We start from the raw sequence: 26,193 nt of genomic DNA on the forward strand, positions 1-26,193 counted from the left end.
GGACCCTTGGAGTGTCCCATCTGCTGAGCCAACATCCAGAAAGGGGCTTTCTGCCCAAACGGGCAGCTGGCAAATCTAGCAGAAAGGATTAAATGCTTGGAGTTCAAAGTTTGGTACTGCTTGCAAGTGGGGGAGTTTGTTCACATTGGAACAGCCAGGCAGAAATTATTTTCCTAGGTTTCTGGTTGGGGACTCAAGCCAATCTGCATGAAACTCCTAAAATGAACTTGGCCCTTGTTGCTGCCATCTGGTGCCTGGCAGAAGGATTACACAGACACTTCAACTGCAGGGTCTGAAGCAAGACTCAGAGAGGGGAGACCTGGATCCTGTCAACTTGAGGTTGACAGCCAGGCCCTGCAACTTTGCTGCAGTAGTTGGGTGAGTTTAGGAGCTGGATGTGGCTCTGCTTGTGGGGATGGGAGAGAATAAGAGGGGGAAACAACCCAAGAAACCTCTCATCCCAGCATTGTGTGCAAGGATGGAGGGAGAGCCTGCTGCCAGCAAGCCTGCAGCCAAGGGCCTGAGCCCAGAAGCCCTTTTTGCTGCACCCCAGAGCAGGTACTGCCCATGGGAGGCAGGAAACAGGGGCAGAATAAGGAGGGCTGCACTCCAGAAAGGGGAGGGGGGGGGGCACAGAAGAGGCTGGAAGCAGGGTGCTTGGCCATGCCTGCAGTGTGGGTTGCTGCTCCCGCACACCCTCTGGGAAAGCCTGGATCCGCCCTGGCAGGGAAATGAATTAAAAAAGAAGAAAAGAAGGAGTTGCTGGTGGCTGGGAGGGGAACTTTCAAAAGCAGGTTAGATAGACACTTGGCTGGGATGGTTTAGTCAGGGATGCTGCTGCCTTGAGCAGGGGGCTGGACGAGATGTGACCTTGGGAGGTGCCTTCCAGCCTGACTGTCCTGGACTCCTACGGAGCAGCCCCGCTCCAATGCCCAAGGGCCTGGCGCCCCGGTGCGGTGCCGGCTGGCCAGACACCCGCCCTGTGCCCGGGACCCCCGAGCGGGGAGGGGGCTGGGGGAGCTTGGGGTAGCCGAGAAAAGAGGCTGGTGGCCCAGGAGCTGGGGGAAGGGGAGCCTGGCTGGGGTGGGGGGAGCAGGGGTGACTGTCCCCGAGCCTGGGGGGCTGTGGATCCTGGGGGATCTGAGACCAGGGGTTGGGGGGATCCTGGGGGGGGGTTGATGCGGGAAGGGGGGCTTGGGGTGGGGGCTCTGCGGGGACCCTGGGGATCTGGCCGGGGCCCAGCAGCGCCATCCAGGGACACTTGCCCCGCCCCGCCCCGCCCCGCCCCGGCGCGGAGGTGGGGCACAGCCGGGATCCGGGGATCCGGCCGGGGGCGGGCGGAGCGGCGGCGGCGGTGGCATGGCGGGGCCCGGGGCCGGGGCCGGGCCCGGGGCGGGCTGGGCGCCGCCGCGCCTGGCCGAGTTCGTGCTGACCGAGCGGCTGGGCAGCGGCACCTATGCCACCGTCTACAAGGCCTACGCCAAGGTGCGGGCGGGCAGGCGAGGCGAGGCGAGGCGAGGCGGGGCGGGGCGGGGCGCGGTGCTTCCTGCAGCTCCCCCAGCGCCGACCCCGGGCCGCTCCCGAGCCGCGCCGCGCCGCGCCGCCTGCCTGGAGCGGGGCCCTGCGGCCGGGCCCGAGCCCAGAGCAGCCCCCGCGGGGTGAGCTGTGCCCCCCGGCAAGGTTTCCCCGGGTAGCCGCAGCACTTCCTGGGTGCTCTGGGCCGCGGGTTTGCTTGGCCGCCCCCCCATGCCCGCCCTGTCCGCCAGCAAGGGGAGAGCTCGGCACGCCTGCCTGGGGAGCCCCCTCCCACCCGCTCTTCCAGGACGTCCGGCTGAGGTCCCAGCTGCTCGGCTGCCCGCACCTTGTGGCTCGCCTGCTCCCCAGAAGAGCCCCGGGACCTCCTGGCAGCTCCCTTCTGGCCCTTGCCAAGCTGCCCCCGCCTGCCCAGCGCCAGGCTCTGCCCCCGGGACCCCGAGACCTGCAGGGCCGGTTTCCGGTCCCTGCTGCACCCGCCTTTCCAGGCAGTTTTACCAGGCAGCGTCCACTGGCTCCCCAGACTCATTCAGGGGCCGTGGGCGCTGGCCAGCGTGCTCTGCTGGGTGCCCCCAGTGCACTCGTTTCAAACCTTTACTCTCCACTGCTGTCCCTGTTTTCCTTTTTAGTTGTCCCAAGCCATCAGTGATGTGCCCATAGTGGTCTCTCTCCTCAAGGGGTACATACAGCTTTCCTTGGCAGGCTTTGGCCCACGTCCTGGATCGGCAGGTCAAAATGGCTGTCCCCTTTGAGGGACCATGGGGTCTCACTTCCCCACGCTGCACCCCACCACGAGCACCGTACCTAGACTCCTGGTGGCCGTGGACATGCTTTTAGTATCAGGCCCCCCTTCACCAGAGATAATGATAATAATAATTTTTAAATTACCATTTTCGGGCCCCCTTTCTGTCCAGGCCCTGGGCAGCCGCCTGGTTCACCCATGCCTGTGTCCGGACCTGCCCAGCACAGCCCAATCCTGAAGGGTGTTTGGGTTTTTCCCTTAACCCAAGTGATGCCTTAAGTCCCATGACATCCCCATCGTACCCACACACCTTCATCTTGCGTGGTTGCTGAGGGATGGCTGATGCTTGGCTCTTTCGGGTCAGTAGGATGCCAGATGACATTGCCAGGGTGGGATTAAAAAAGGCATGATGTGGGATTGAAACCACACAACCTCCACCCCCCCTGTCCCATAGCCCTGGTCTCTCACAGTCTGCACTACATTCCTGAGGTCAAGAAGCAGGGCAGTGCTGTTACCCTCCTCGTACAGACAGGGAGCTGAGACGCAGTGAATTGTTTGTGATCGTACAGGTTACCTGTGGCAGAGGAGGGAATCATACCCAGGTGTCCCAAAAAACAGCGTAATCACTGGGCTCCCCTTTCTGCATCATGTCACCAACACACATATCCCGGGAATGCCCGAGAAGTCTTTATAGGGGGACTTGAACCTGGAGTCAGCGCCCCAGGCATCTGGGTAGTGGAATAACCGTGGAGCAGTTACACAGTGAAGTCAGCCCCCTCAGCAAAGACAGATGTTTGACCCTGAGATTACAAAGAGCATTTTGTGCATGACAAAACTTGGCTGCTGAGTTGAGGATGGCTGTGTCAGTATCTGAGGAAGGGTCCAGACCCTGATCCCAGCCAGACTTATGTGGGTCTTATTCTCTTTATAGAAGAACAGCCGAGAAGTGGTGGCCATCAAGTGCGTGAACAAGAGAAGCCTAAACAGGGCATCCGTAGAGAACCTGCTGACAGAGATCAAGATCCTGAAAACTATCCGCCACCCACATATCGTGGAGCTGAAGGACTTTCAGGTGGAGAGTAGCAGTGCACAGACTGGCTGGGGGTTCACAGGGGTGTGGGGGGCACTGGGGAGAAGGTCTTTCTGGTTTAGTGGGTGACTATGGGACTGAAGGGTGGGTGTCCCCTGCTGGCTTAAGCACAGTGCAGTGCCTCTGGCTTTCTTAGGGTATTAGTGCCCATGTGGAGAAGCAGGCATCCTCCAAGCAAATGCCTCCCACATAATGGTGACAGATCTGTTTTCCTCACACCTTGTGTGTCACGTTTTGGGTACGTGGCTAATACAGCCTCCAGGGGCGTGATGGACTCCGCCTGTCTTGCAGTGGGACAGCGACAACATCTACCTCATCATGGAGTTCTGTGCGGGGGGGGATCTGTCTCATTTTATCCGGACACGGAGGATACTCTCGGAGAAGGTGGCACGGATCTTCCTGCAGCAGCTTGGTAGGTATGGAGACCCTGGCCCTCTCCTTTCTCCCCTCAGCCCCAGTGCTTTGGGGGTGATGGTATTGATACTTTAACTCAGGGGCAGGCAATTATTTTGGGCAGAGGGCCACTTACTGAGTTTTGGCAAGCCATCGAGGGTTGCATGACAGGTAGCCAGGGGCCGGTAAATATTAATTTTCTAAATTTTTTAGGGGCCCCACAGGCCAGATAGAATGGCCTGGTGGGCCGCATCCAGCCCAGGGGCCGCATTTTGCCCACTCCTGCTTTAACGCCTTCACAGGGACAGGGACTTTTTGAATGGAATCATCCCATTCAAGCTGGAAGCTGGACAGGGCACCAGAGCTAATATCTGTGCTCTCGAGATCTCTGCTATGAGGGGAGGTGGGGAACATCTGGATGAGGAGGGAAGGGATAGGTAAGGAGGGGTGACCTAGGTAGGAAGAAGGTGAGGCTCTTGAAGGAAGTGCAGCAAGTCTTAAAGGTGGTGGGCAGGGAGGCAGGAGGGCAGAAGATTAGTATGGGGTCCGACCCACCTGTCCCTCCCATCTCAGATGACGTGTGTTTGTCCCACCAGCATCTGCCCTGAAGTTCCTTCATGACAAGAACATCTCCCACCTGGACCTGAAGCCTCAAAACATCCTCCTCAGCTCCCTGGAGAATCCTCAACTCAAACTGGCAGGTCAGGGGGCAGGGACACGGGAGTTTGCTTCACAGCTCAGACCTCCCTTCCGGGAACCACAGGGCTTGGGAAAAAAGAGGTGTCTGCCCCTCCACAACAAGCCCCCACAGCTGATGAGGAGTTGAGGGGCTATCACAAGGAGCCCCAGAGGTGCAGGTCTGGGAGATGATTCAGGGATCCCTGTGCATCTCCCTGTCTCTGCTCTGATAAGAATCATGTCCTGTCCCTCTCCCCTCTTTCCCCTCCCTCCCACCCAAATAACCTTTGGGATTTCTTGATCTTTATGGGTGTGGGTCTTACCCTGCCATGTTCTCCTCCCCAGAGCTTGGCTGGAGCATCTTCATGTACATCCCCTGTACAACAACAATCCCCCAAGCAACAAAAAGGAATCCAGTCTTTCACTTAGCCCGAGGCCTCTTGCCAGTAAGGGTTCCAGTGGTCATTGTCTTTCCTGTATAACATAGATGTGGACAACTGGCCTCACACTCCCACTTCCTCCCACCCAGGCTGCTACATAGTAACAACTTTGAGCTTCAAACCAGTATCCTAGTGGCAAAAGCTTCAAAAGCTCAATGCAAATATACTGAGCTAATCAGCCAGCTTGCAACTAGTTAGCTTGTTCAAAAGCGTTCTCCTCTGTCTCTTTGACTCCCCCTTTCTCCCTGCTTATACTCTCCACAGATTTTGGCTTTGCCCAGCACATGTCTCCATGGGATGAGAAACATGTTCTCCGGGGCTCCCCGCTCTACATGGCTCCTGAAATGGTGTGCAACCGGCAGTACGATGCTCGTGTGGACCTGTGGTCTGTGGGTGTGATTCTCTATGGTGGGTTACTTTGCTCCAGAGGAGGGAAGGGGGAGGGGACCAGGCTCTGTTCAGATGGGTGAGATTCTCTAGGTATGTGTACGTAATAGAGATGCCCCCAGAGCCATGGATCTATCAGTATTGCCACTATAAACCCTGGAACCACTGCCATGCAAACCACACATTCAATCCAAAAAAAACCCCCTGATCTGAATCACTTGGATCAGTAGAACTGGGTAGATCAGTAGAACAGATGTTGAGAACTCAATTTGGGGTCTTCTCTCTGTCCCTTTAGCTATTTCTGTGGTCCTTTCAATAGCATACATGTTTGTAAATTATAACTTTCTCCCATTGGGCTATAGGAGATGCCTATCTCTTCTGTTTTACAGATGGGGACTGAAACAAAGGCCGTAACCCTGACCAAGTTCAGTAGAGATTAGGCTCCTATATATCTAAGTTGGTGGGGGCCAATGTTTCCAGCAGGCATGCTAAAAATTAGCCCCACAACCTCCCTGAGTGCCACTCTGATTCCCTTCCCCTGCCCTATCTGCCACTGTGCTGTCTGTCCCCTCCCTGATATGCTGCATGGCACGCACACAGGTCGCCCATGCCACTTGTGGCGCATGTGCCTCAGGCTGGCCATGCCTGGCCTAAGTGATTTGCCAGTGGTCGTACATGGAGAGTGTGGCAGAACCAGGTCCAGTGTCTTAATCACAAGACCCACCTTTGGTCTCCAGGTCCTTGTGAGATGTTCTTCAGTTGTTCCTGTCACAGACTTTGGTATTTTCAGCCCTTGTAGGAACTTCCCCAAACTGCGTACACCAACCTCCTATGCACACCCATGTGCCCCCCTCTATAAGATGATCCCACCTCCGAGCTGTCTGTTTGCTCTGTCCCCTTGAACAAAGCAGCAGCCTCTTTCCATGCTCCATATCTAACCAATGTTTGTTTCCTCTGCAGAGGCACTGTTCGGGAGACCACCTTTTGCCTCCAAATCATTTGCTGAGCTGGAGGAGAAAATCCGCAGCAACCGGACAATTGAGGTAATGCCAACTTGCTTAGGGTACCTCTGAAGTGCATGGAGTGGGGGTAGGACTGAACCTGGCAAGCTTGAGTAGGTAAAATTAACTTGGAAGATGAATCCAATGCCAAGAAGTGATGATTCAGAGCAGGGCCGGCCAGGAGAACTCTAATTTTACAGAGGGCCCTGCACTGGAGCCAGAGCAGCGTGTGTGTACACCCTGGGGTATAGACAGCCCCGGTTGTTCTGGACTTGCTCCAGATTTGCTGCTGGCCTTGCTCTGACTGGGCACAGAAAGTTCAGTATTAGGACGGAAATGTGGGGCAGGGGATGAAGAATCAGCAGTCCCAGAGGGCTCTGGAAAGAGGAAATGGGGCAGATGCCCCTTGCAGAGCATGCTGAGGAGAGCAAGAAATGTCTAGACTAGTGATGCCCAACTCATTTGGACCTGCAGACCAGATGAGTGAATGTAGGGCTCCTCGGGGATCCAAATTAGGTGCAGGCTGAGCAAGAGCAGTGTTAATTGCAGCAAGTAATGCTGTCACTGATCCCCCAGTGCCAAATGAGGACCCCTCTGGGCCAGATGACATGGCCAGAACTGGCCAATCACTGTATCTTCATCACCTCTGGCCTAGACGCATGGGAAAAGGCACATAAACACTTGGTCCAGGCAGGAAGTGGCAAGAAAGGGACGTTGTTGGGTCAGATTTGGTTGTTAGTGTGAACGTGAGTGTGAGTATTTGTGCGTGGCTTGTATATTCTACCAAACCTAAACGCAGGAGAAAAGTTGCTATTAAGCTTTAAAAAGCCCAGTATTTCCAGTGAAAAGTTGTTTAGCAACAAGCAATCCCTTCCCCGCGGCGTCTATAACTGAAACTTCACAGTGCCAGATGGGTGCCTGGGGGCCTAGAAGGAAGTTGACAAGGAGCAAAACTGAAACTGAGTCCAAACAAAAGTAGAAGAGACTCCTCTCCGGTCATTGGCTGAGCAGAAGAAAATACGAAAGACTGTGCAAACTTTGAGAGCAAGGTCTTTCAAAGCCCTCTCAATTTGAAGCAGCTCAGGTGTTGGGTGTCGCACAGATAAGGAAACTTATTGTATAAAAATGCAACTTTAATCTGGTGGTATCCACTGTTGCTAACCTCTGCATTGTAAAAAAATTAGTCAAGCCCTTAGCAAATCAAGATTGGCTTAATTCAAGAGATTTTTAAAATGATAAATGTTGACTCCCTGTTTCCGGTCTAGTTTCACTAATTTATACGATTGTTTCCAGAAACACGAGACCTAGAAAACTGTTATATTGAAACAAAACCAAACTTGAAATTCTTGTGTACATCACCCGATTCCAGGAGCTGGCACTTTGACAGAGGCTGCCAGCTCCTGTCACAGCAGAGAGTGCTTTCTAGAGAGAAATCTCAGAGACATTTCTACTTGTGGCCTCATTCAGGGCAGCAGTGCTGGAGCTAGAGTTGGCTGCATGCCTCACCTTGATGCTTCTGTGTTTAGTGCTTCACACATTATAGTGGCCCTGTTGCCTTCCTTATTGCTGCAGAAAGAGATCAACATCTGAAAGTAGACCCCATCTCGCCACCTGTAGTGTTAATAGATAGGAGGTCAAACCAAGAGCTCACTCACAAGGAGGAGCAGAGCCCCTCTGGGAGAGGTAAATTAATCCCTCCGTCATTGTATGTCTCCGTAGTCAAGGTAACCAGCTGCACCAAGATCGAGATAGTATTGCTTTACCTTCCTGCGGCAGCTTTCATTTGGAGGGATTGCAAGGCACTTCATGGACCATTTAGTCAGGGATCATCTCATCCACTGCTATAATGCAGTCTCCTCTGGAGTGAAACCCAGTTCCTATTTAACAGCATGTGGAAACATCACCTGAGAGTTTCTGCTATAACTACTGAATCATTGGGCAGCTGTAATTTCAGACCCTGACCCCCTTCACTTCTATACTACTGCTTTGCCTCTTATGGCTACTGCCAGGCACAAAACCATTGGAAAGGGAGAGAGTGCTTTTGGGACGGGAGGGAGGGGACTAGGCCTGGCATATGGGCATCACAGCTCAGAGACAAACAGTGCCATGGGTTGGCCGGGGGGAGACCTGACCATCTGAATCTACATGGCATATATGATCTGCTTGGCTCTGCCTGAAACACTGGGCAAATCTGAGGTCAAACAGGATCATGCTGGCAAACCTAAATGACCCATTAGTGCATAGTGCTGTCCTGCTTGGGCTCCAACTGGCAGGGGCTCGGGGTGCTGCAGAGCCTGCTTAGCCCCTGCAACTTCAGGGAGGGGGAAGGGAGTGTTGATGGGCTCCTGGGGGTGAGTGGGGAGTGACTCAGGAGTCTGGGCTTTGGGGAGCCTGGTGTCTGCATCAGGCAGGGCCACAGCATGCCAATGTCAAGGGTGAGATGCCCTGATTTGTGCCCTGTCTCTGATATTGGAGACCTTGGAGCGCCCATCCAGGGAGTGGTTGGTAAGGGTGATGCCCTTCTTGTGTGTGAATAGCCTGGGCATTAGAGGGGGAAAAAGAGAGGGGGGAAGAGAGTGGCTGGGAGATCTGGAGGGTTTTCAGAGTGGTGTCCAGTGAGCAGACCTCAGCCATGAGAAGGTAACAGAGGTTGAGCTGCCGATTGCATCTCTCTCTTCCCTCAGCTGCCCAGCCGGCCCTGGCTTTCCCAGGAGTGCCGGGATCTTCTTCAGCGCCTCCTGGAAAGGGACCCCCTGAAGCGCATCTCCTTCAAGGAGTTCTTCAGCCACCCATTCGTGGACATGGAGCACATGCCCAGCGCTGAGAGCCTGAGCAAAGCAGTAAGTGCACCAGGGTCTGAGAGACCATAAGGAGGGCATCTGGAAGGACTTGCCATGGTCAGGGGCCAGAAGGCACTGCTGTGGGGGACAGCTCACGGTGCTGAGAGTCTGGTGGAGCTCGTGCTGGAGGCATCTCTGAGGGGAGCTCACTGGGGAGTGGACTGGTATGCAGTCCTGGTCTCTGCACTGGTGCTTCACAGATCCCACCCCTGCCCTCTCCTAACCCACTCTTCTCTCCTCTTCTCTCTGCCAGACTGCCCTGGTAGTGGAGGCGGTGAAGAAAGATCAGCAGGGAGATGCCTCTGCTGCCCTCTCTCTCTACTGCAAGGCCCTGGAGTATTTTGTCCCTGCTCTGCACTGTGAGTGATCAGTCCTGTTTCTCCACTTTTCCCTTGGGGCCATCAGCATGGCACAGGGGTCCCATGGGGACTCTGCTCAGAGCAGTCGCTGGAGACAGGTGCTCATTTGTGGAAGTTGTCATTAGTGCAGCCCTTGCTATAGAGTTGATCCCCACCAGAACCCTCTCCTTTGGGGACTTTCATTGCTGTCCTAGTTTGCCTGGTGGGAACAAGCTCACCCAGGCAGTAGGTGGGCTGCCAGGATAGGGTGGAGGTTGGCATGAGGATTTCATGGTTCTTCTTGAGAGATGGGCATAGCTGGAAGCAAGTGAAGCTAATGAGTCCATGGATCTCCCCTTCACCACCATCACCACTGTCACACCACTAGCTACAAAGCCTTGTCCAGCCCAGAAATGGATGGGCTGCCAAGCACCATGTATGTGGGGATGGTTATGTTTTCAGTGACAACAAAACCAGGGGAGGCTTTGACTCAGTTGCTGACTGTGGTTGTCTTCTTCTTTTCTACAGATGAAACCGATGCTCGCAGAAAGGAAGCGATCAAGTCAAAGGTGTGTGTAAGACCCTGGTGGAAGAAAGATAGCCCAGCAGTTAGCCTGCTCTTCCTCTGGCTTCTTGGTGGCTTTGGGCATATTCCTTAGCTTCTCTTTGCTTCAGTTCCCTATCCTCAAATGGGTATAATAATGCTGCCCTAACTGATGGGGTTTGCAAGGATGAATGCTTTAGAGAATGTGAGGCGAGAATGTGAGCAATATAAACTGCTGTGATGGGGACTGTGCCTTTCATAAGTAGGACTCCCATACTGGGGAGAGGGTTCTGGGCAAGGATAAGGTTCAGACTGAAGGCCAAAGCAGTGGGGCAACCTTTATGGCAGGTGTGCCACAAGGTAAGCCCGACACCCTCTCCAAGTATCACTCTGATCCCCTTTCCCTGGTCTGATCTGTTGCTCTGCTTCCTGCCCTATGCTCCTTGCCCAGTATGTTGCTCTGGCTTTCTGCTTCCTGCCTGGTCGGATATTCTTCTTTCCACTCCTTGCCCTATCTGTTGCTGCATTCTCTGCTCCCTCCCTGATCTGCCACGTACCACACACACAGGCTGCCCGTGCCACTTGTGGCTTGCATGTCATGGGTTGGCCACCCCTGGGCTAAAGCAGAGACATGAAAAGGGTCCAGTAATGAAGGGTGGTTGGTTTGGAGGAAGGGGAATTAAGGTGAGGGGAGAGGTGTGGGCAGCAGAGCAATGCACTCAACATTTTCTCATTAGCTGAAGCAGGGGGTGTTTTGGCTTGACATGGGGCTCCAAGGGTCAGGGGGACCCCATCAGGGGTCCAGTATCAGCGCTGTGTAGGCAATGATACCACAGTGCCCCGGTGAGATTTGTAAGCCCTGTGTCCTCTTGCTTTAGGTGAATCAATACATTTCGCGAGCGGAGGAGCTGAAGGTGCTGGTTGCATCCAACAACAAGACCCTCCTGCAGCAGGGCCACCCCACCAGGGATATCCTCAAAGGTAACACCCTGGAGTGGCAAAACCCTCTTACAATCTCTGTGGTCTATGCCCCTTCCCTAAGATGTGCACAAGGGACCTTGTTTTGGGGCAAGAAATAACAAGCAGGCTGTCCCTTGTGCCCAGAATGGGAGAAGATGCTGACTCTATCTTGGAAGGATGGAGGGCTGCTCTGCTTGCTGTGTCAGTACAATAGGTCCTGGTTTCTCTTCTCTAGACGGGTTTCCCCTCCAAGACTGACCTCCTGGGGCTCGTGCTGCTCTTAAGTCCTCTCCCTTTCTTGTTACAGAAATGTCCAAGGACAAGCCTCGCCTGTATGCAGCACTGGAGGTGGCGTCAGCAGCCATCGCTAAGGTGAGTCTGGGGGGACATGACTTGGAAGAAGCACAGTGCCAGGGTTGTTGCTGTCTCTCCTCCACTATCTGATGCATTGGGGTGGCCATGGAGATGAGAGGAGACATCCACAGACAGAGCTACACCCATCACAGGCAGAGAGAATGCTCCTTGGGGGGAATTAATGGTGTTCTGCTCCTGACTCACCAAGGTGCACAGCTTCAGGGGCTTGAGTAAGGTAAAGGTATGTTGCTGTACTAAAGGGGGGCTGCCTTGCTCTCCTTGCTCTGTAGGTGGGGAAATGAGTACAAGGAGGTGGAAGTGACCCACAGCCCCCATCACCCAGCAGAACTGGGAGGAGAACCCAGGACTCCAGAGTTGCCATCTATCTAGCACACTGAGAAAGCAACCAGGCTGTGCGCCTAGTGGGCAGGGTTAGACATGTACTCACATGCTTTGGCAAATTAGAACCCAAATGATCTAGGGCCAAGATTCTCAGCTAGGGGACCACAAGACCCTTTCAGGGGTCTAGTGGTGTGAGCACCACTGCCACCACAGCCATGTGAAGCTGTCCCATTTGCCTCATAGATTCATAGATTCATAGATGTTAGGGTCGGAAGGGACCTCAATAGATCATCAAGTCCGACCCCCTGCATAAGCAGGAAAGAGTGCTGGTTCTAGATGACCCCAGCTAGATACTCGTCTAACCTCCTCTTGAAGACCCCCAGGGTAGGGGAGAGCATCACCTCCCTTGGGAGCCCGTTCCAGACCTTGGCCACTCGAACTGTGAAGAAGTTCTTCCTGATGTCCAGTCTAAATCTGCTCTCTGCTAGCTTGTGGCCATTGTTTCTTGTAACCCCCGGGGGCGCCTTGGTGAATAAATCCTCACCAATTCCCTTCTGTGCCCCCGTGATGAACTTATAGGCAGCCACAAGGTCGCCTCTCAACCTTCTCTTGCGGAGGCTGAAAAGTTCCAGTTTCTCTAGTCTCTCCTCGTAGGGCTTGGTCTGCAGGCCCTTGACCATACGAGTTGCCCTTCGCTGTACCCTCTCCAGGTTATCCGCATCCTTCTTGAAGTGTGGCGCCCAGAATTGCACGCAGTACTCCAACTGCGGTCTGACCAACGCCCTATAGAGGGGAAGTATCACCTCCCTGGACCTATTTGTCATGCATCTGCTGATGCACGATAAAGTGCCATTGGCTTTTCTGATGGCTTCGTCACACTGCCGGCTCATGTTCAACTTGGAGTCCACTAGGACTCCAAGATTCCTTTCCACCTCTGTGCCACCCAGCAGGTCATTCCCTAGGCTGTAGGTGTGCTGGACATTTTTCCTCCCTAGGTGCAGCACTTTGCATTTCTCCTTGTTGAACTGCATCCTGTTGTTTTCTGCCCACTTGTCCAACCTATCCAGGTCTGCCTGCAGCTGTTCCCTGCCCTCCGGCGTGTCCACTTCTCCCCATAGCTTTGTGTCATCTGCAAACTTGGACAGAGTACATTTCACTCCCACGTCCAAGTCGCTGATGAAGTCATTAAAGAGTATCGGTCCAAGGACCGAACCCTGCGGGACCCCACTGCCCACACCCTTCCAGGTCGAGACCGACCCATCTACCACGACTCTTTGGGTGCGACCCTCTAGCCAATTCGTCACCCACCGGACTGTGCAGTCATCCACATCACAGCCTCTTAATTTGTTCACCAGTATGGGGTGGGATACCGTATCGAAGGCCTTCCTGAAGTCCAGGTATACAACATCCACCCCTCCTCCTGTGTCCAGGCGTTTCGTAACCTGGTCATAGAAAGAGACTAGGTTGGTCAGGCACGATCTGCCCGCCACAAACCCATGCTGGTTTCCCCTCAGCATAATTTGTCCTGCCGGGCTCTCACAAATGTGAGCCTTGATAATTTTTTCAAATACTTTACCAAGGATGGAGGTGAGACTGACCGGCCTATAGTTGCCTGGGTCCTCCTTCCTCCCCTTTTTGAAAATGGGGACCACGTTAGCCCTTTTCCAGTCCTCCGGGACTTGGCCTGTGCGCCACGAGCATTCAAATATTCCCGCCAGTGGCTCTGCAATGACGTCGGCCAGTGCCTTCAGCACCCTCGGATGGAGCCCATCCGGGCCTGCCGACTTAAAGGCATCCAGTTCTTCTAAGTGACTCTGCACCACCTCAGGATCTACGCATGGAAGTCTGGCGCCTTGCTGCTGCCTCTCTACAACCCCAGTGAGAGACTTGTCCTGCCCCTCGCTTAGGAACACTGAGGCAAAGAACTCGTTGAGGAGTTCAGCCTTGTCCCCCCTATCTGTCACCAATTGCTTCTGCCCATTTAGCAGGGGTCCTATTCCTCCCTGGGCCTTCCTTTTACTCCCTATGTATCTAAAAAACAATTTCTTGTTGTCCTTTACTTGGGTTGCCATCCTCAGCTCCATGGTAGCTTTGGCCCGCCTAACTGCCTCCCTACAAGCACGACCAGAGGAGGTATATTTATCTTTAGTGATCTCACCCTGTTTCCACTTTTTATGTGCTCCCCTTTTGGCCCTTAGGCTGCCCTGGATTTCTCTGGTCAGCCATGGAAGCCTCCTGGCCCCTTTCCCTCTTTTGCCTCGCTCGGGGATCGTCTTGCTTTGTGCCCAAAGGATCGTTTCCTTTAGGCACAGCCACCCTTCTTGGGCACCCATCCCATCAAAACTCCTACTCTGCAGTGCTTCCTTGACTAATCGCCTGAGTGCAATGAGATCAGCTTTCCTAAAGTCTAGCACTTTCACCCTACTAGTTACCTTACCCACTCGCCATCTTATGTTGAATTCTATTATAAGGTGATCACTGTCTCCCAGATAGCTACCGATCTGGAGGTCCCCTATCATGTCATCTCCCGTTGCCAATACCAGATCCAGTATGGCATTCCCCCTAGTGGGACCATACACCTCCTGTGTCAGGTGGAGGTCCTGTACACAAGTTAGAAACTTGTGTGAGCGATGGGACCTTGCTGTCTGCGTCTCCCAGCAGATGTCCGGGTAGTTTAGGTCCCCCATGACTACCGCCTCTTTAGCTTTTATGGTCTCCGAGAGTTACCTCAGGAGCCCCGCATCTATTTCTTCCCCTTGGTGTGGGGGTCTGTAACAGACCCCTACCACCAAATCCCTTTCTCCTTGCCCCCCATGTAGCCTAACCCACAATCCTTCATGTGGAGCCAGACTGGGAAGCAGCTGTGGCAGGTTATCTGATAATCCTAATGCAGACAGGAGCACCTGCTTTGGATGCAGCCTTTCCTTGTCCAACCAGGAGCACACTTCTCCCTGGGCAGCTCTACCTGGCAGTGATGGCAACAGCTTGGGGAAACAAGAAATGCACAGATAAATCTCTAGGTGGCTGTGCTGCCGCTAGGTAGAACTGGGCTAGTTGGACCAAGAAGGGCTGTAGCAGGAACTGGTCTGGCTCTGCACAAGGTGCATGAGGCAATTTCACTTGGCAGTGGCAGCTCGCTGGTTGAGAATCACTGAGCTAAGCTGAGGCAGCACAACAGTGGTTTTCAGCTAAGGGTGCCTCCAAATTCAGAAAAGCTATGGAGGGGGGAGGCCTTGAGTCTACACAGGTTGAGAACCATTGACCTAGAGAGGCTGCCTCCTACTTGACATTGCAGGAAATGATTTCGTAGCTGTACCAGGACAGTCTGACAGCAAGTGCTCCCAGGGTCTGTGCCCAGCTTTGCTAGTGGTGGGACCATGGGCAGGTCCCTGCACCTCCCCAGGGCTCATTCCCCCCTTCTGGGTATGTGACAGCTGATTTCCCCACTCATGCCTTAAGCCCCTATGTATCTCAGTTAAAGGAGCAGCCCTCCCGTTATTTCAGACATAGTTCCCATACAAAGCCTGGCAAATGCGGACGAAACAGGAGTGCAGAGGCTATGGGGAGGAGAAGCTTTCTCCCTCTGCTTCCTTGACAGATGGACTAGGGGACAGGACATGCATCTACCTGCATTTAATCATCCTCACAGCCTAAATCAGTGTGTATCCATTATTTCTGCACTCTGAAGAGACAGCGAGCAAGAGCTTAGTCTCTCCGTTCAGTGTTTCTACCCCAGAGCTCCAGTTTGCTCAAAGATGCAATTGTAATACGATGAGGGTGTCTGTCTAGTGGCAACCTCATGCTCCTTACTCATAGCTGCAGTAGCTCTCTGTTACCTCAAGTAGCAGAAGACTGAGTGTTTATTGCTGCAGGTCCCTTCTCTCATACCTATTTAGGACTTAGGAAGCCTGCATGTACCTGACCATTGCTTCACTGTGTCTCATGTTTCAGAGCTAGCTGCATGTTGGCTTCTTTCTGTCTTTCTGCAGCCATTTCAGGCATAAGGCCTCTTGCCTATACTGATGCTTTCAGTCAGCCTAGAGCACAGCACTCCACCCCAACCAGCTTAGCAGCTGCGAGTCTCCCTTTCAAGAGCCTACTCAGCGGTGAAGGCAGTGGAATAGAAAGCTTTATCAAGGCAAATGATCCTGCTTGCGGGGTGGGAAGGCAAAGGGTTTGGTTCACAGTCTGCATAGCCATTTATCTAAAGCTTAGACATTCCTGACTTCTCTAGACATCACCACTTGTGAGGACCAAGATGATACTTTCTTTCCCAATGGTCCCTGTGTGTCCCTCTCTTGGATTCCAAGGGTCTGGTTTTTACCCACTCCAAAGCTTTTTTGTTTCATTTCTCTGCTTGAATTGCTCTCTTCCCTTTGGTCACACCAGGAGTGTTCAACTCTGTATGGATTAAAGTAAACGAAAAAAGCAGAGGCACTTGCCATGGCCTTTTATGTATCAGGAAATGGAGGACTATCAGAAAAGGGTCTCCGCTTCCTGCCTGAATTGACTTTCATAATCCTGTAATGCAGATGTAGATGGCATAAAGTATTCCGTAGCTGCCATACCCAAGTGACAGGCTAGGGCCCATGTTAGTGCATCTCTCTCTCTCTCAAATTCAGGAGACCTTGGTAGTTTCTTCAGCTATAATGCTGTCACTGAGGGCACCTAGGATGTCTCCCTTCCCCTTGCCTATGCTTCAGTTTCTCCATCAGTAAAATAGGGATAATGGTATTGACTTTCTTTGTAATATGCTCTGAGATCTGCTGGTGAAAAGCACCATGGCTGAGCTGTGGATAGTAGTATAATGTTTTACTCTAGGGTGTCAAAGATATGGCCCATAGGTGGGATCCAGCCCATAGAGCTGCCTTGTCCAACGTAGAGGGTTCCCGACAGGGCTGGAAGTTGGGTGTCAGGGTGAGTGGTGGCAGCTTTCATTGCTGCAGACCAGATCCATGGATTCCTGGCATTACCAGGAAGAGCTTGGCTTGGAGCTATGTCATCTGGTCTGCAGGGCTGAAAATTTGGTGGTAGCAGGAGCAACAGCTGCCACCGCTGTGAGAGCCACAGCAATGAATGCTGCCAAATTTCCAGGCACACTGTCCAGGTGACATGGCTCTAGATCCGGCCCATCAGTTCTACCTGTACAGTGCCTGTGAGCCTGGAAGTAACCTCTTGGCATCTCTCTTCCAGGAGGAGGAGGGCAAGGATGACTGTGACACCCTTGACCTCTACCAGCAGAGTCTGGGAGAGCTACTGGTCATGTTGGCTGGTGAGTCCTGGCCTGCAGTGGGGTCCAGCTCTAGCAGAGACTGGCATTGCCAGGAGGGGCCTGGCACAGGTGGGACTTTGCCTGATAACAGACTGTGCACATTTCTAATGTGTCCTGTTCACTTCCTCCAGCAGAGCCTACGGGGAGGAGGAGAGAGCTGCTTCACGCCGAGGTACAGTGGCAGACTCGTTCCATCGCCCCTGAGGAAGGGTTTCAGTAACAGGCCTATGATTTGGCCTTTGCCTGGGGTCTCTGATCTCCCTTCCTCTAGAGCACAAATGAGTGACACTAGTGCCCCAAAAGCTACTGAGGGCTCTGTGCCAGTGGCCAATCTTGGAGTGGGTGGGAGTCTCCCACGGGGAGCATCAGAAGTTCTGCTCCCAGGGGCAACGTTTCGGCAGGTGGTGGACAGTGGGGTACGATCCTGCATGGACCTCTGGGGCTGGGCTAGGTCAGGAGCCCAGAGTAACCCAGAAGCTGGGCAAGCAGAAGAGTCTCTGTGTCAGCAGGAGCCAGGGCAGGAGAGAGCGCAAAGAGCTCTATTGTGATCCTGCCTCCTGCCCTTCTACATCCTAAGACAGCTTCTTCAACCCCTTCATCCCAACAACCTGCTGTGGAGGCCCTGCCTCTGCATCTGCCTAGGAAAAGAGGGAGACACAGCCCACATGCACCTTGGGTTCTTCCAGTGGCTCGAATCTCACCAACCTTGGCACAGCTGCAGAGGACTCTGGGATAGGGTGGGTTGTCTGCCATTGTTTTTTACTTGCAGACTGACATTCTCTGCCCTGGATTATAATAAGCACTTGTTTATTATCATTATGCAGTGCTTTATCTTCCAGTTTACACATGGGGAAGCGGAGATACAGAGAGGGGAAGTGACTGATGCACTTAGATTCTCCCAAGGCTCAGTCTCCCGAGGGCACCAAACTTGGCTCCCTGCCTCGGAGTGACGCTCACACTAGGCTGTTAGGCTGGGCTGCCCCAGCTCCTGGGCTGGCATCTTGGTGCTGGTGGGAGCTCAGCTGTGTCTCCTCAGCATTGCACTCAGCGATCAGTGACTGACTATGTCTCTGGCAGATTCAGACCCTGATGGGCCGGGCCGAATACTTGAAAGAACAGATCAAGGTATGGCAGGGTCATAGGGAGGGGGAGCTCAGGGCGTGGGGTTGTGACTGGAGCTACATGGTAAGAAGATGGCTGTGTAGCAGGGGGTGATGTTATGTGGGGATGAAGGGATAATGAGGGCTCTCTGCTGGGTGTCTGGATTGGGGGATCTGGGAGTGGTCCTGGCCAGTGTGTGTAAGGAGAACGTCCCTCTATCTCTTCCAGATGAGGGAGGCGCAGTGGGAGGCACGGTCCATGGGCAAGGAGATGCTGTCGGATTCTGTCCGGAGCTGTGAGTGTGATATTTGCTTCCTGCCCCCTGCTTCCAAGTCCCCTATTAATGGCCGCTGCCTCCCCCATGCCTGCAGTGCTCCCCTCCTACTATGTAGTATGCCCTGTGATGTCCAGCCCACCTGCTACCCTGCTGCTCTCAGCTCCCTTCCAGCTGTCTGCCCTTCTCTGCTTGCACATGGTTCCCTTCCCCTGCACTCTGCTCTGGGTGGTTTCTCTTTCCTGGTGTCCCTTCCCTTCACTGTCTCTAAGGCACCATGCACCCCTGCAGCACTGCTATTCATGCTAACCAACCGAGGACTGGTTAGTGGTCTAACTCCCCCAGATGATTTCAGTGTGTGTCCCTCTAACCTCCCCCACCTGCTCCCTTTGCTTCTGAAATTTCCCCTCTGGTGGGACCTTTGGCACTGGCAAAGGCAGAAGTATTCACAGATGGGAAAGGAGAAGACCCAGGTGTTGCCCCACTCCTTGCTGTATGGGATCAGAGGTGGTGAGAAGATGGTGGCTGTCACCTCTCTTCTGCAGCACAGGAATCCTGCTCTTGAGGTTCAGGCCTCAGCGTTGTTCTCCTCTAAGTGTGATGGGGTGGATAAGGGAGAGCAGTTTTCTCCTCCCTGTATGAATGGCATAGGAAAAAATCCCTGTGCCCTTTGCCTTATAGCTTGGGAAAATCCTGAGGTAGCTGCTCATCTCTCTCCTTTGAGCTCAAGTTCTTAATTGGAGCAAATTACCCCCTTTTTCCCAGAAGCATTTAGCTTCTCATGGGGCAAAGGGTTGCCCTGAGGATCTCTTATTCATCCTTGAACACATTCAGGACAGTGGGTAGGGCAGGGGGCTGTCTGTCCAGCCTGCGTGCCTCTCCCTCACTGAATAGATTGTGGAGGTCATGTGAGGCCATGTGAGTGGCAGGGCAGGGGTTTGAGGTGGGGCCATATAGGTGGTCTCAGAGGCCCAGGGAGACAAATTTTGAACTGAAGGAGACAAAGGTCTTGGCTCTGTGGTTGGCTGGCAGGGCTCATCTGCAAAGGACAGAGCTCCAGAGAATGTGGGGCAGGGAACGTGCCTGCACTGGCCCCTTGGGATGGACTAGAGGAGCCCTTGAGAGGGGGCTGTTGCAGTTCAGTGCTTCTTCCTCCTCAGGAGCTTTGGGAATAGGTTATGTGGAGCAGGACGCTCTTGGGATCTCAAGCAAGCCCAGACCAGGGAACATGCCATCCCTTTGACATATTTAGCTTCCTGTGCACATGGTTCTGCACCAGCTGATCCAGCCCCTCTCAGGCTTGGTATGGGGCGGGTTGGAGCCCTTGGTAGGAGCTCTGCAGGCCTGATCTGGCCTGGCAGTGCCCAGTGAGATTGACACCCCTTATCTGGAGCACTCAGGCCACTGCTTACAGTAACTAGACTATGGAAACATACTTTGGACAGTTCACATTGAATCGGGGGCAGTGATATTTTCCTGTCACCCATCCTCTTCTTGCACTCCTCATGTCACCCTTCCCCTTCCTGCTGTTTCTTCTTCCTTGCTTGCTGAAGAAGCCTGTTAAACTAACAGAGCAGAGTAACTTTTTGGTTGCAGGCTCTGTGTAGCCCACAGCCTCCTCTCGCAGAAACAGATGGGGCAGGGGTAGGAGAGGATTTGGGGCTTTCCATGCTAAGAAGATGGGTAGGAAATGGAGGGCTCAGCCCATTGCTTCCTTCCCTGGAGGATGCCTTTTATAATGACATTGATTTTAATCCTGCATCTTCTCTGGAATAAGCTCTTGAGTGCTGCCAAACTGAATGGGAATCTCACAGGCTTCCTCTACAGTGGGCAAGTTACCATGAACCCAACTCTTCTTTCAGCCACTGCAGGGATATCCCTGCCCATCAGGCTGGCCCAAGCAAAAGAGCCTACTGCCACCACCTCCTACTTCTCTTCCTGGGCACATCTGCCTGGAGACCTCAGGCCAAAGCCACTTGTCAGCTGACAGAGTGAGGCAGTCAGATAGCAATGTATGCTACAGCCTAGCACCCTTGGTGCAGAGGGATTCTTGTTATGTACCTTCCTGCAGTGGTAAGAGCTCAAAACAGAGCACCAGAGCGTGTTGGGAAACTAGGGGTTGGGAATCTGATGTGGTCTTTCCCTTAACCCTGCAGTCACTGGAGATCCAAATCATTCAATCTCCAGCCCAGGCATGAAGTAATCAAAAGTACTTTCTACCTGCTGGGTGGCTGGTATCTCAACATCTGAAGGAAGTTAGTTCCAGTCCTATTTTTAATAACCAGACTTTTCTGAGAGTCATGATGAGAAATTCCCAGTGAAGAAGTGGAAGCTGGAGCTATTATTAAAAAAAAAAAAAAAGCAGAGCTCTCAATTGCCTTTTCTGTCATCTAGGCATAGAACAGGGCAAGGCATAAGAAGCTGGCACAGTATGAGTAGCACCCGTGCTGTAGATCAATAGCAAGCTGTGCCCTGCAGGGATGATGTTCAACACTCCTTAAAAAAAGCATCACTCAGCAGGAGAACGCAGTCATCCAGAAACCTCACCCGTTTATTTTTAGAAAAAGAAAGAGCAAGTTAGTAGGTCCAGGTCCTGCTCCTGCTTCCCCTGCCCTCCCCCAGTCAGATGCTAGGATTGGTTAATCACATCTCCAGACTGAGGTTTTTCTTTCTCCTGTTATTCCATGAAAGACTGGCAGGGAAGGGAGCTTGAGTGATACAGGGAAAAGCATGAAACTCCACATCCAAAGAGCTGGCAAAGGCACGGAGGGGGAAAGAAGATGTTGCTTCTCTCTGTTCTCCTATTATAGTCCTTGCAGGTGTCACTTGTAACAGGAGTAAGTAAAAGAATTTCCAACAAGAGCAAGGGGGCGCGGGGTTGTTTTGTTTTAAGTCAATGTACTTTTAAAATAATAGAAAGCGTTGTACGGCTGACTCAAGGCTCATAGGAATCAATGGGATTTTTTTGTTTTAGTAATGTGGATTGATTTTGTGGAACTTCCTGTAGATTGTTTCCATGAAGGGAATAGAGAATCAGAGAATCAGAGAAAATAAGGGTTGGAAGGGATCTCAGGAGCTCATCTAGTCCAACCCCCTCAAAGCAGGACCATCCCCAACTAGACCATTCCTGCCAGGGTTTTTTCAAGCCAGGCCTTAAAAACCTCAAAGGATAAAGATTCTACCACCTCTCTAAGTAACCCAGTCCAGTGCTTTGCCACCCTCCTAATAAGAAAGTTTTTCCTACTATCTAACCTAAACTTCCCTTGCTGCCTCTTGAGACCATTGCTCCTTGTCATCTGCTGCCACTGAGAACAGTCTCACTCCATCCTCTTTCAAACCCCCCTCCAGGTAGTTGAAGGTTGCTATTAAATCCCCCTCAGTCTTCTCTTCTGCAGACTAAATAAGCCCAGATCCCTCAGCCTCTCCACAGAAGTCAAGAGCCCTGGTCCCCTAATTATTTTTCCTGCCCTCCACTGGACTGTCTCCAACTCGTCCACAACCTTTCTGTAGTGGAGGGCCCAAAACTGGACACAGGACTCCAGATGTGACCTCACCAGTACAGAACAGAGAAAAATAATCACTTCCTTTGATCTGCTATGCGACGCTTCTACTAATGCTGTCCAGTATGCTGTTAGCCGCCTTGGCAACAGGGCACATTGTTAACTCATATCCAACTTATTGTCTACTGTAATCCCCACATCCTTTTCTGAAGTTAATGTATCAGTTAAGACCCTACTAATCCTAGGAAACTTGTGAGGAAAGGAAGTGGCAGCTGCTCACAGCAGCAACCATCCCTGGTAGTAGCTTTGCTCTCTCTCTGACAGCTTTGCTTTCTGCTTTTCGTTTACTCTCCACTTTGCTCTTTGAGTTCAGGAGAGGGGGCAAGAGGATGAGAAATGCAGGCAGGTACCAGGAATTCAGATGAATATTGGTCAGGCTGTGAAAGGACTATGACTGCCAAGTGCAGCTCCTCCCTTTGATGTGATCTTCTATCTGCTGTAGAAGACCAGGGGCTTCTGTCAGGCTCATTGCAGCCAGTGGGAGGACTCCCATTCACAGCAGTGGGCACTGGAGCAAACCCTGAGGATTTTATGGTGAGGTGGACCAGGTCAGGATGAAAATTAACTGTAGCTTTATAGAAGGCAGGAAATGGCATGCTAGCAGCAGCTGTGCATTACCAACAATAGCCTCCAAGAGGTTAGCATGGTAGCATCCCTCCCTGACAGCTTGTTAATATTGTGTTTAGTCCCATCATGCCTGAATGAATAAACTGCAGCTCCAACTCCTCCCAATAGCCTTTATTTAGTGTAAAGCTCTGAGGGCGTTCCAGATCAAACAAGTGTGCTAGGTGAGTGGGTTGGGACAGAAGGACAGGAAACAAGAACTGCCCTCACTTCACCAGACTCAGCACTGCCTTAGATTGTGCTCTGGTTATACACATGCTTTGACCGCATGTTGCTACCAGCTCATGGTGAAGCTGGCTGTCCTCAGCCCTGATCAGCCACTACCTTCCTGACTGAACAGAGGAGGGGCATCTGCCAGGGCTGGGGAAATGATACAGCATGCCACTCTCCAGCCATTCACTAACCCCATTCCTCCATCATCTCCTTTCCATGCATTAGTAAGGCAAGTACATGGGATAAGACTGGCTGTATGACAAGAACCATTCTTCAAGGAGCTGGGGTGGAGGCGAATTGACCCCTGCTGACTTCCTGCTCCTGGGGCAGGGGACGGGACTCAATGATCTTCCAAGGTCCCTTCCAGCCCTAATGTCTATGAAATCTAGGAATTTTAAAGAGAATTGCTTCTGGTTCCCAAGAGATCTCTCCATGTTCAAGAAAGTGGAAAAGAAAATAGAAAGACCATGCTGTTGTGGGAGGCATTGGTTATATACATTTTAATCTTTTTTTTCCACTGCCTTGCCAAAGTCCAACTCCTGAAGAAGGTTCTAAATTTTCTTTTTCGGGGCAGGGCCTGTCACCTACTCTGTAGAGTACCTAAGGGGCTTCTCTATATTTGCTGGTTATCATAGCAAACCCCCAGGCCTGCTGATCACTGATCACATGCCTGGTCTCAGCCATCTGTTTGTTCATATGGAGGTGTCCCCTCAAGCTCTGGTCATGGAAAAAGTGCTTGGTGCTGTACAAATACAAAACAAAAACATGGTCCCAGGGAGGGAAGAGCTTACAAGCTAAATAATATAATATACTTCTATTTCGTCTCTTACACTCTCTATTTCCTGTGCCACAGCCTGTACTCTGCAGTAGTCCTCAAGTAAGTGTGGAATCAATACAGCACCCACAGGCGACAGATGTGGACAGACCTCTTCTAATTGGACTTCTCATTCAGGAATTGTGCACAAATATATCACCTTGTGATTGTCTTTAAACAGAGACCCCCCAGGTGATCTTAGACACCTTATTTATAGAATACAGGTTTCTATCCAGACTCTCACTATATGCACTGTAACATGATTGTATGTTTGTACATATCTGTATATATGGCAAGAGAGAGAGAGAGAGTGTGAGTGTGTGTGTATATGTGTGTATATATATATATATATATATATATATATATATATATATTTGGGGGGAAAGAGGGAATACTTATAGTGTTAGCAAATGTGAAGTAAAGTGAATGTAAAAAGAGAGCATTAGTATTATAATGTGTAGGACTAAGCCCAGCAATGCGCATGACCCAGGGAATGGAGAAGAATTCCAAGATACTGGAAGCTTAAGGCTGATCATACAGCTGGGATGCTTTGATGGTATTTCTTTACAGGGACAGTGGCCTTTAGGACCCATGTGCTGTTGAGTGAAGCACTGGCAGGGGAACCACATGCTGCCTTCCTTACTGATTCCCTCTGGTGCTTGCACCCTCTCAAGGGCATCTTTCCTAGCAGGGTGATAGAGGATCTGTGGGGTCCATCTGCTCCAGTTTCTGTGTAGCTGCAGGATAGCATTAACACATTTCTGTATAAGCCCCAGTAGCTCCTTTCTGTCCTGAGGCAGACTCCCTGACCACAGCAGGCCACACTCATCTCAGCTATTTAAAAAGTGGAGCCAATACTCCTTTCTCCTCGCATGTTCTTACCTACTAGACCTTTCTCTAATCTTTTCTCTGCCTTGCTTGACAAAGTGTGGCCAGCAGATGGCTCTCTGTCCACACTGTGAAGAAAGAGAAAAAAAGGAAGGTATGTGCATAATTTTATCTGCTTCCCTTTGACCTGATTCTGCATTGAGTCTGTTGTCTTGGCATCTTCTGAGCTGTCAGTGCATGCTGAGAGCACTCAGCAATTTACAGGATTGAGACCCATCACCTCTGAAGCAAAAAGCATTTGTGAGAGGCTGATCCAAACAGCCACTGAAATCTATGCCTTCATTGACTGCAGTGGGCTTTGGATCAAGCCTGTAGTCCAGGTTGTAGATCCCAATGATCTTTGTTCTCAGCATAAACCACCCCAAAGCATCTTGCAGTAACTGAATTTCAATTTATGGGATTTTAAAACCTGTAGTTTATTGCTTTGGGTTTTTTTCTTTTTTTTATTTTGAAGAGCCTAATCTGACATTTTAGATATCTCAGTGACTCATTTTTAAAATGCATGGCATTGATTGGAAATCAAGCCAGTAGCGTAGATGACTCTTGAAAGGATAGGAAATCAGACCAGGGTATACATGGAGTTGAGTAGGCAGGGGGTTGATCCCAAGCAGTAGGATCAAGTCCATAAAGTAGATGCTCACGTGAACAGCAGAGATGAGCTCAGGCTGTTATTTTATGCAGTGCAAAGCACTAAAATGCTGTGCTGTGATCCAGATGTGCCTTCACCCATGGAATAATTGCCTCCTGGCTCCTATATTAGAGATCTCTCACAATACATCACCTTGCAGTGGAATTTTACTGAGTGCTTGAGTATCATGGACTTTTTTTTAAATAATCCCTCGCTACCCAGCACTCTCCCAGTCTGCAGGAATATTGTCCTGCAGAGAATCTAGGCAAACAAAGTGACCCAAGAAAGTCATTCTAACCTCACGAACACTGGACCTCCACCTGTGCCTTTTATTGTCTCCACGCTCACCAGCTTGAATTGTATTCGACCTGAGTTTTGTGACCTGTATTTTTCAAGCTCCTTGACAATCCCAAACTCATGGTTGTCTGCTCTGAACCAAACTTTCTCCCATAGAGGCCATGAAAAGACTCCCAAAGAGATCAGAATTTGGCCTTGCTACCCACCCCCAAGGTATTGACTTCAGGCTTTTCAGTGGTGAATTGTCTAGTCCTGATCCATCTGAAACATCAGTGCATCTAACCACTACTTTTTCCTTAGCTCTTGTTTTTGGAAATTTCTCTGTTGGAGGTGCTGCAACCCATCAGAGCCCCTGAAGTTCTTAGGCCATGTTTGCATTAGGAATCAATCTAATGTAGCCCCTAACAAAGATGTGCCAGTAGAAATGTCATTTTGCACCTGACCTATCGTAGGGACATGGTATACCTGTTTGAATACTTTCCTCTAGACATGGCCTTGGAGATGCATATTCCTTCCATTCAGCCCACATCAAAGAATGGACTGACAAATGTCACCTACCCTGAGAACACCAAAGTACTTTACACCTAATTCATCTCTTCCTCTGAACTTCCCAGTTTGTATTTTTCATTGTGATTTGGTTTTGTCTGTTCAGCTCTGTGCAGAAAGCTGGAGCAATGGGCAAACTTCTGAGAGCCCAGGGTCTTCTCTACCTGTGTGCAGTGGTCATTTTAAACTGAGGCAGGAAACATGTATTTTAGCAGCTGCTTGCTAAGAGGCATTCCTCAGCTCCTGCACCTCACACAGCTAAGAGGTCCTCTCTAAGTCCGCAGTTTAATGAAATATGTAATTTATTGTTGTCTTTAATAAATAATCTTCCAAA

General features: G+C 51.6%; 1 protein-coding gene across 4 annotated transcripts; it reads left to right on the plus strand.

Moving 5' to 3' along the window:
- The first annotated feature begins 1,343 nt into the window (after window positions 1-1,343).
- Window positions 1,344-26,193, plus strand: ULK3 (unc-51 like kinase 3). 4 transcript variants are annotated; one of them, XM_059714880.1, is made up of 16 exons: window positions 1,344-1,485; window positions 3,207-3,347; window positions 3,657-3,777; window positions 4,355-4,459; window positions 5,141-5,284; window positions 6,224-6,306; window positions 8,949-9,104; window positions 9,358-9,463; window positions 9,971-10,011; window positions 10,865-10,967; window positions 11,254-11,318; window positions 16,836-16,914; window positions 17,046-17,086; window positions 17,992-18,039; window positions 18,244-18,310; window positions 20,981-26,193. In XM_059714880.1, exons 1-16 carry the CDS (start codon window positions 1,360-1,362, stop codon window positions 21,004-21,006), a joined length of 1,452 nt encoding a protein of 483 aa, XP_059570863.1. In that variant the 5' UTR covers window positions 1,344-1,359; the 3' UTR covers window positions 21,007-26,193. The 4 variants fall into 4 exon arrangements, with proteins under 4 accessions (XP_059570863.1, XP_059570865.1, XP_059570864.1 ...); XM_059714882.1 differs by having other exon boundaries at window positions 23,540-26,193; XM_059714881.1 differs by having other exon boundaries at window positions 17,049-17,086.

Source organism: Alligator mississippiensis, chromosome 11, assembly GCF_030867095.1.
Source record: "Alligator mississippiensis isolate rAllMis1 chromosome 11, rAllMis1, whole genome shotgun sequence".
Classification (NCBI taxonomy): domain Eukaryota; kingdom Metazoa; phylum Chordata; order Crocodylia; family Alligatoridae; genus Alligator; species Alligator mississippiensis.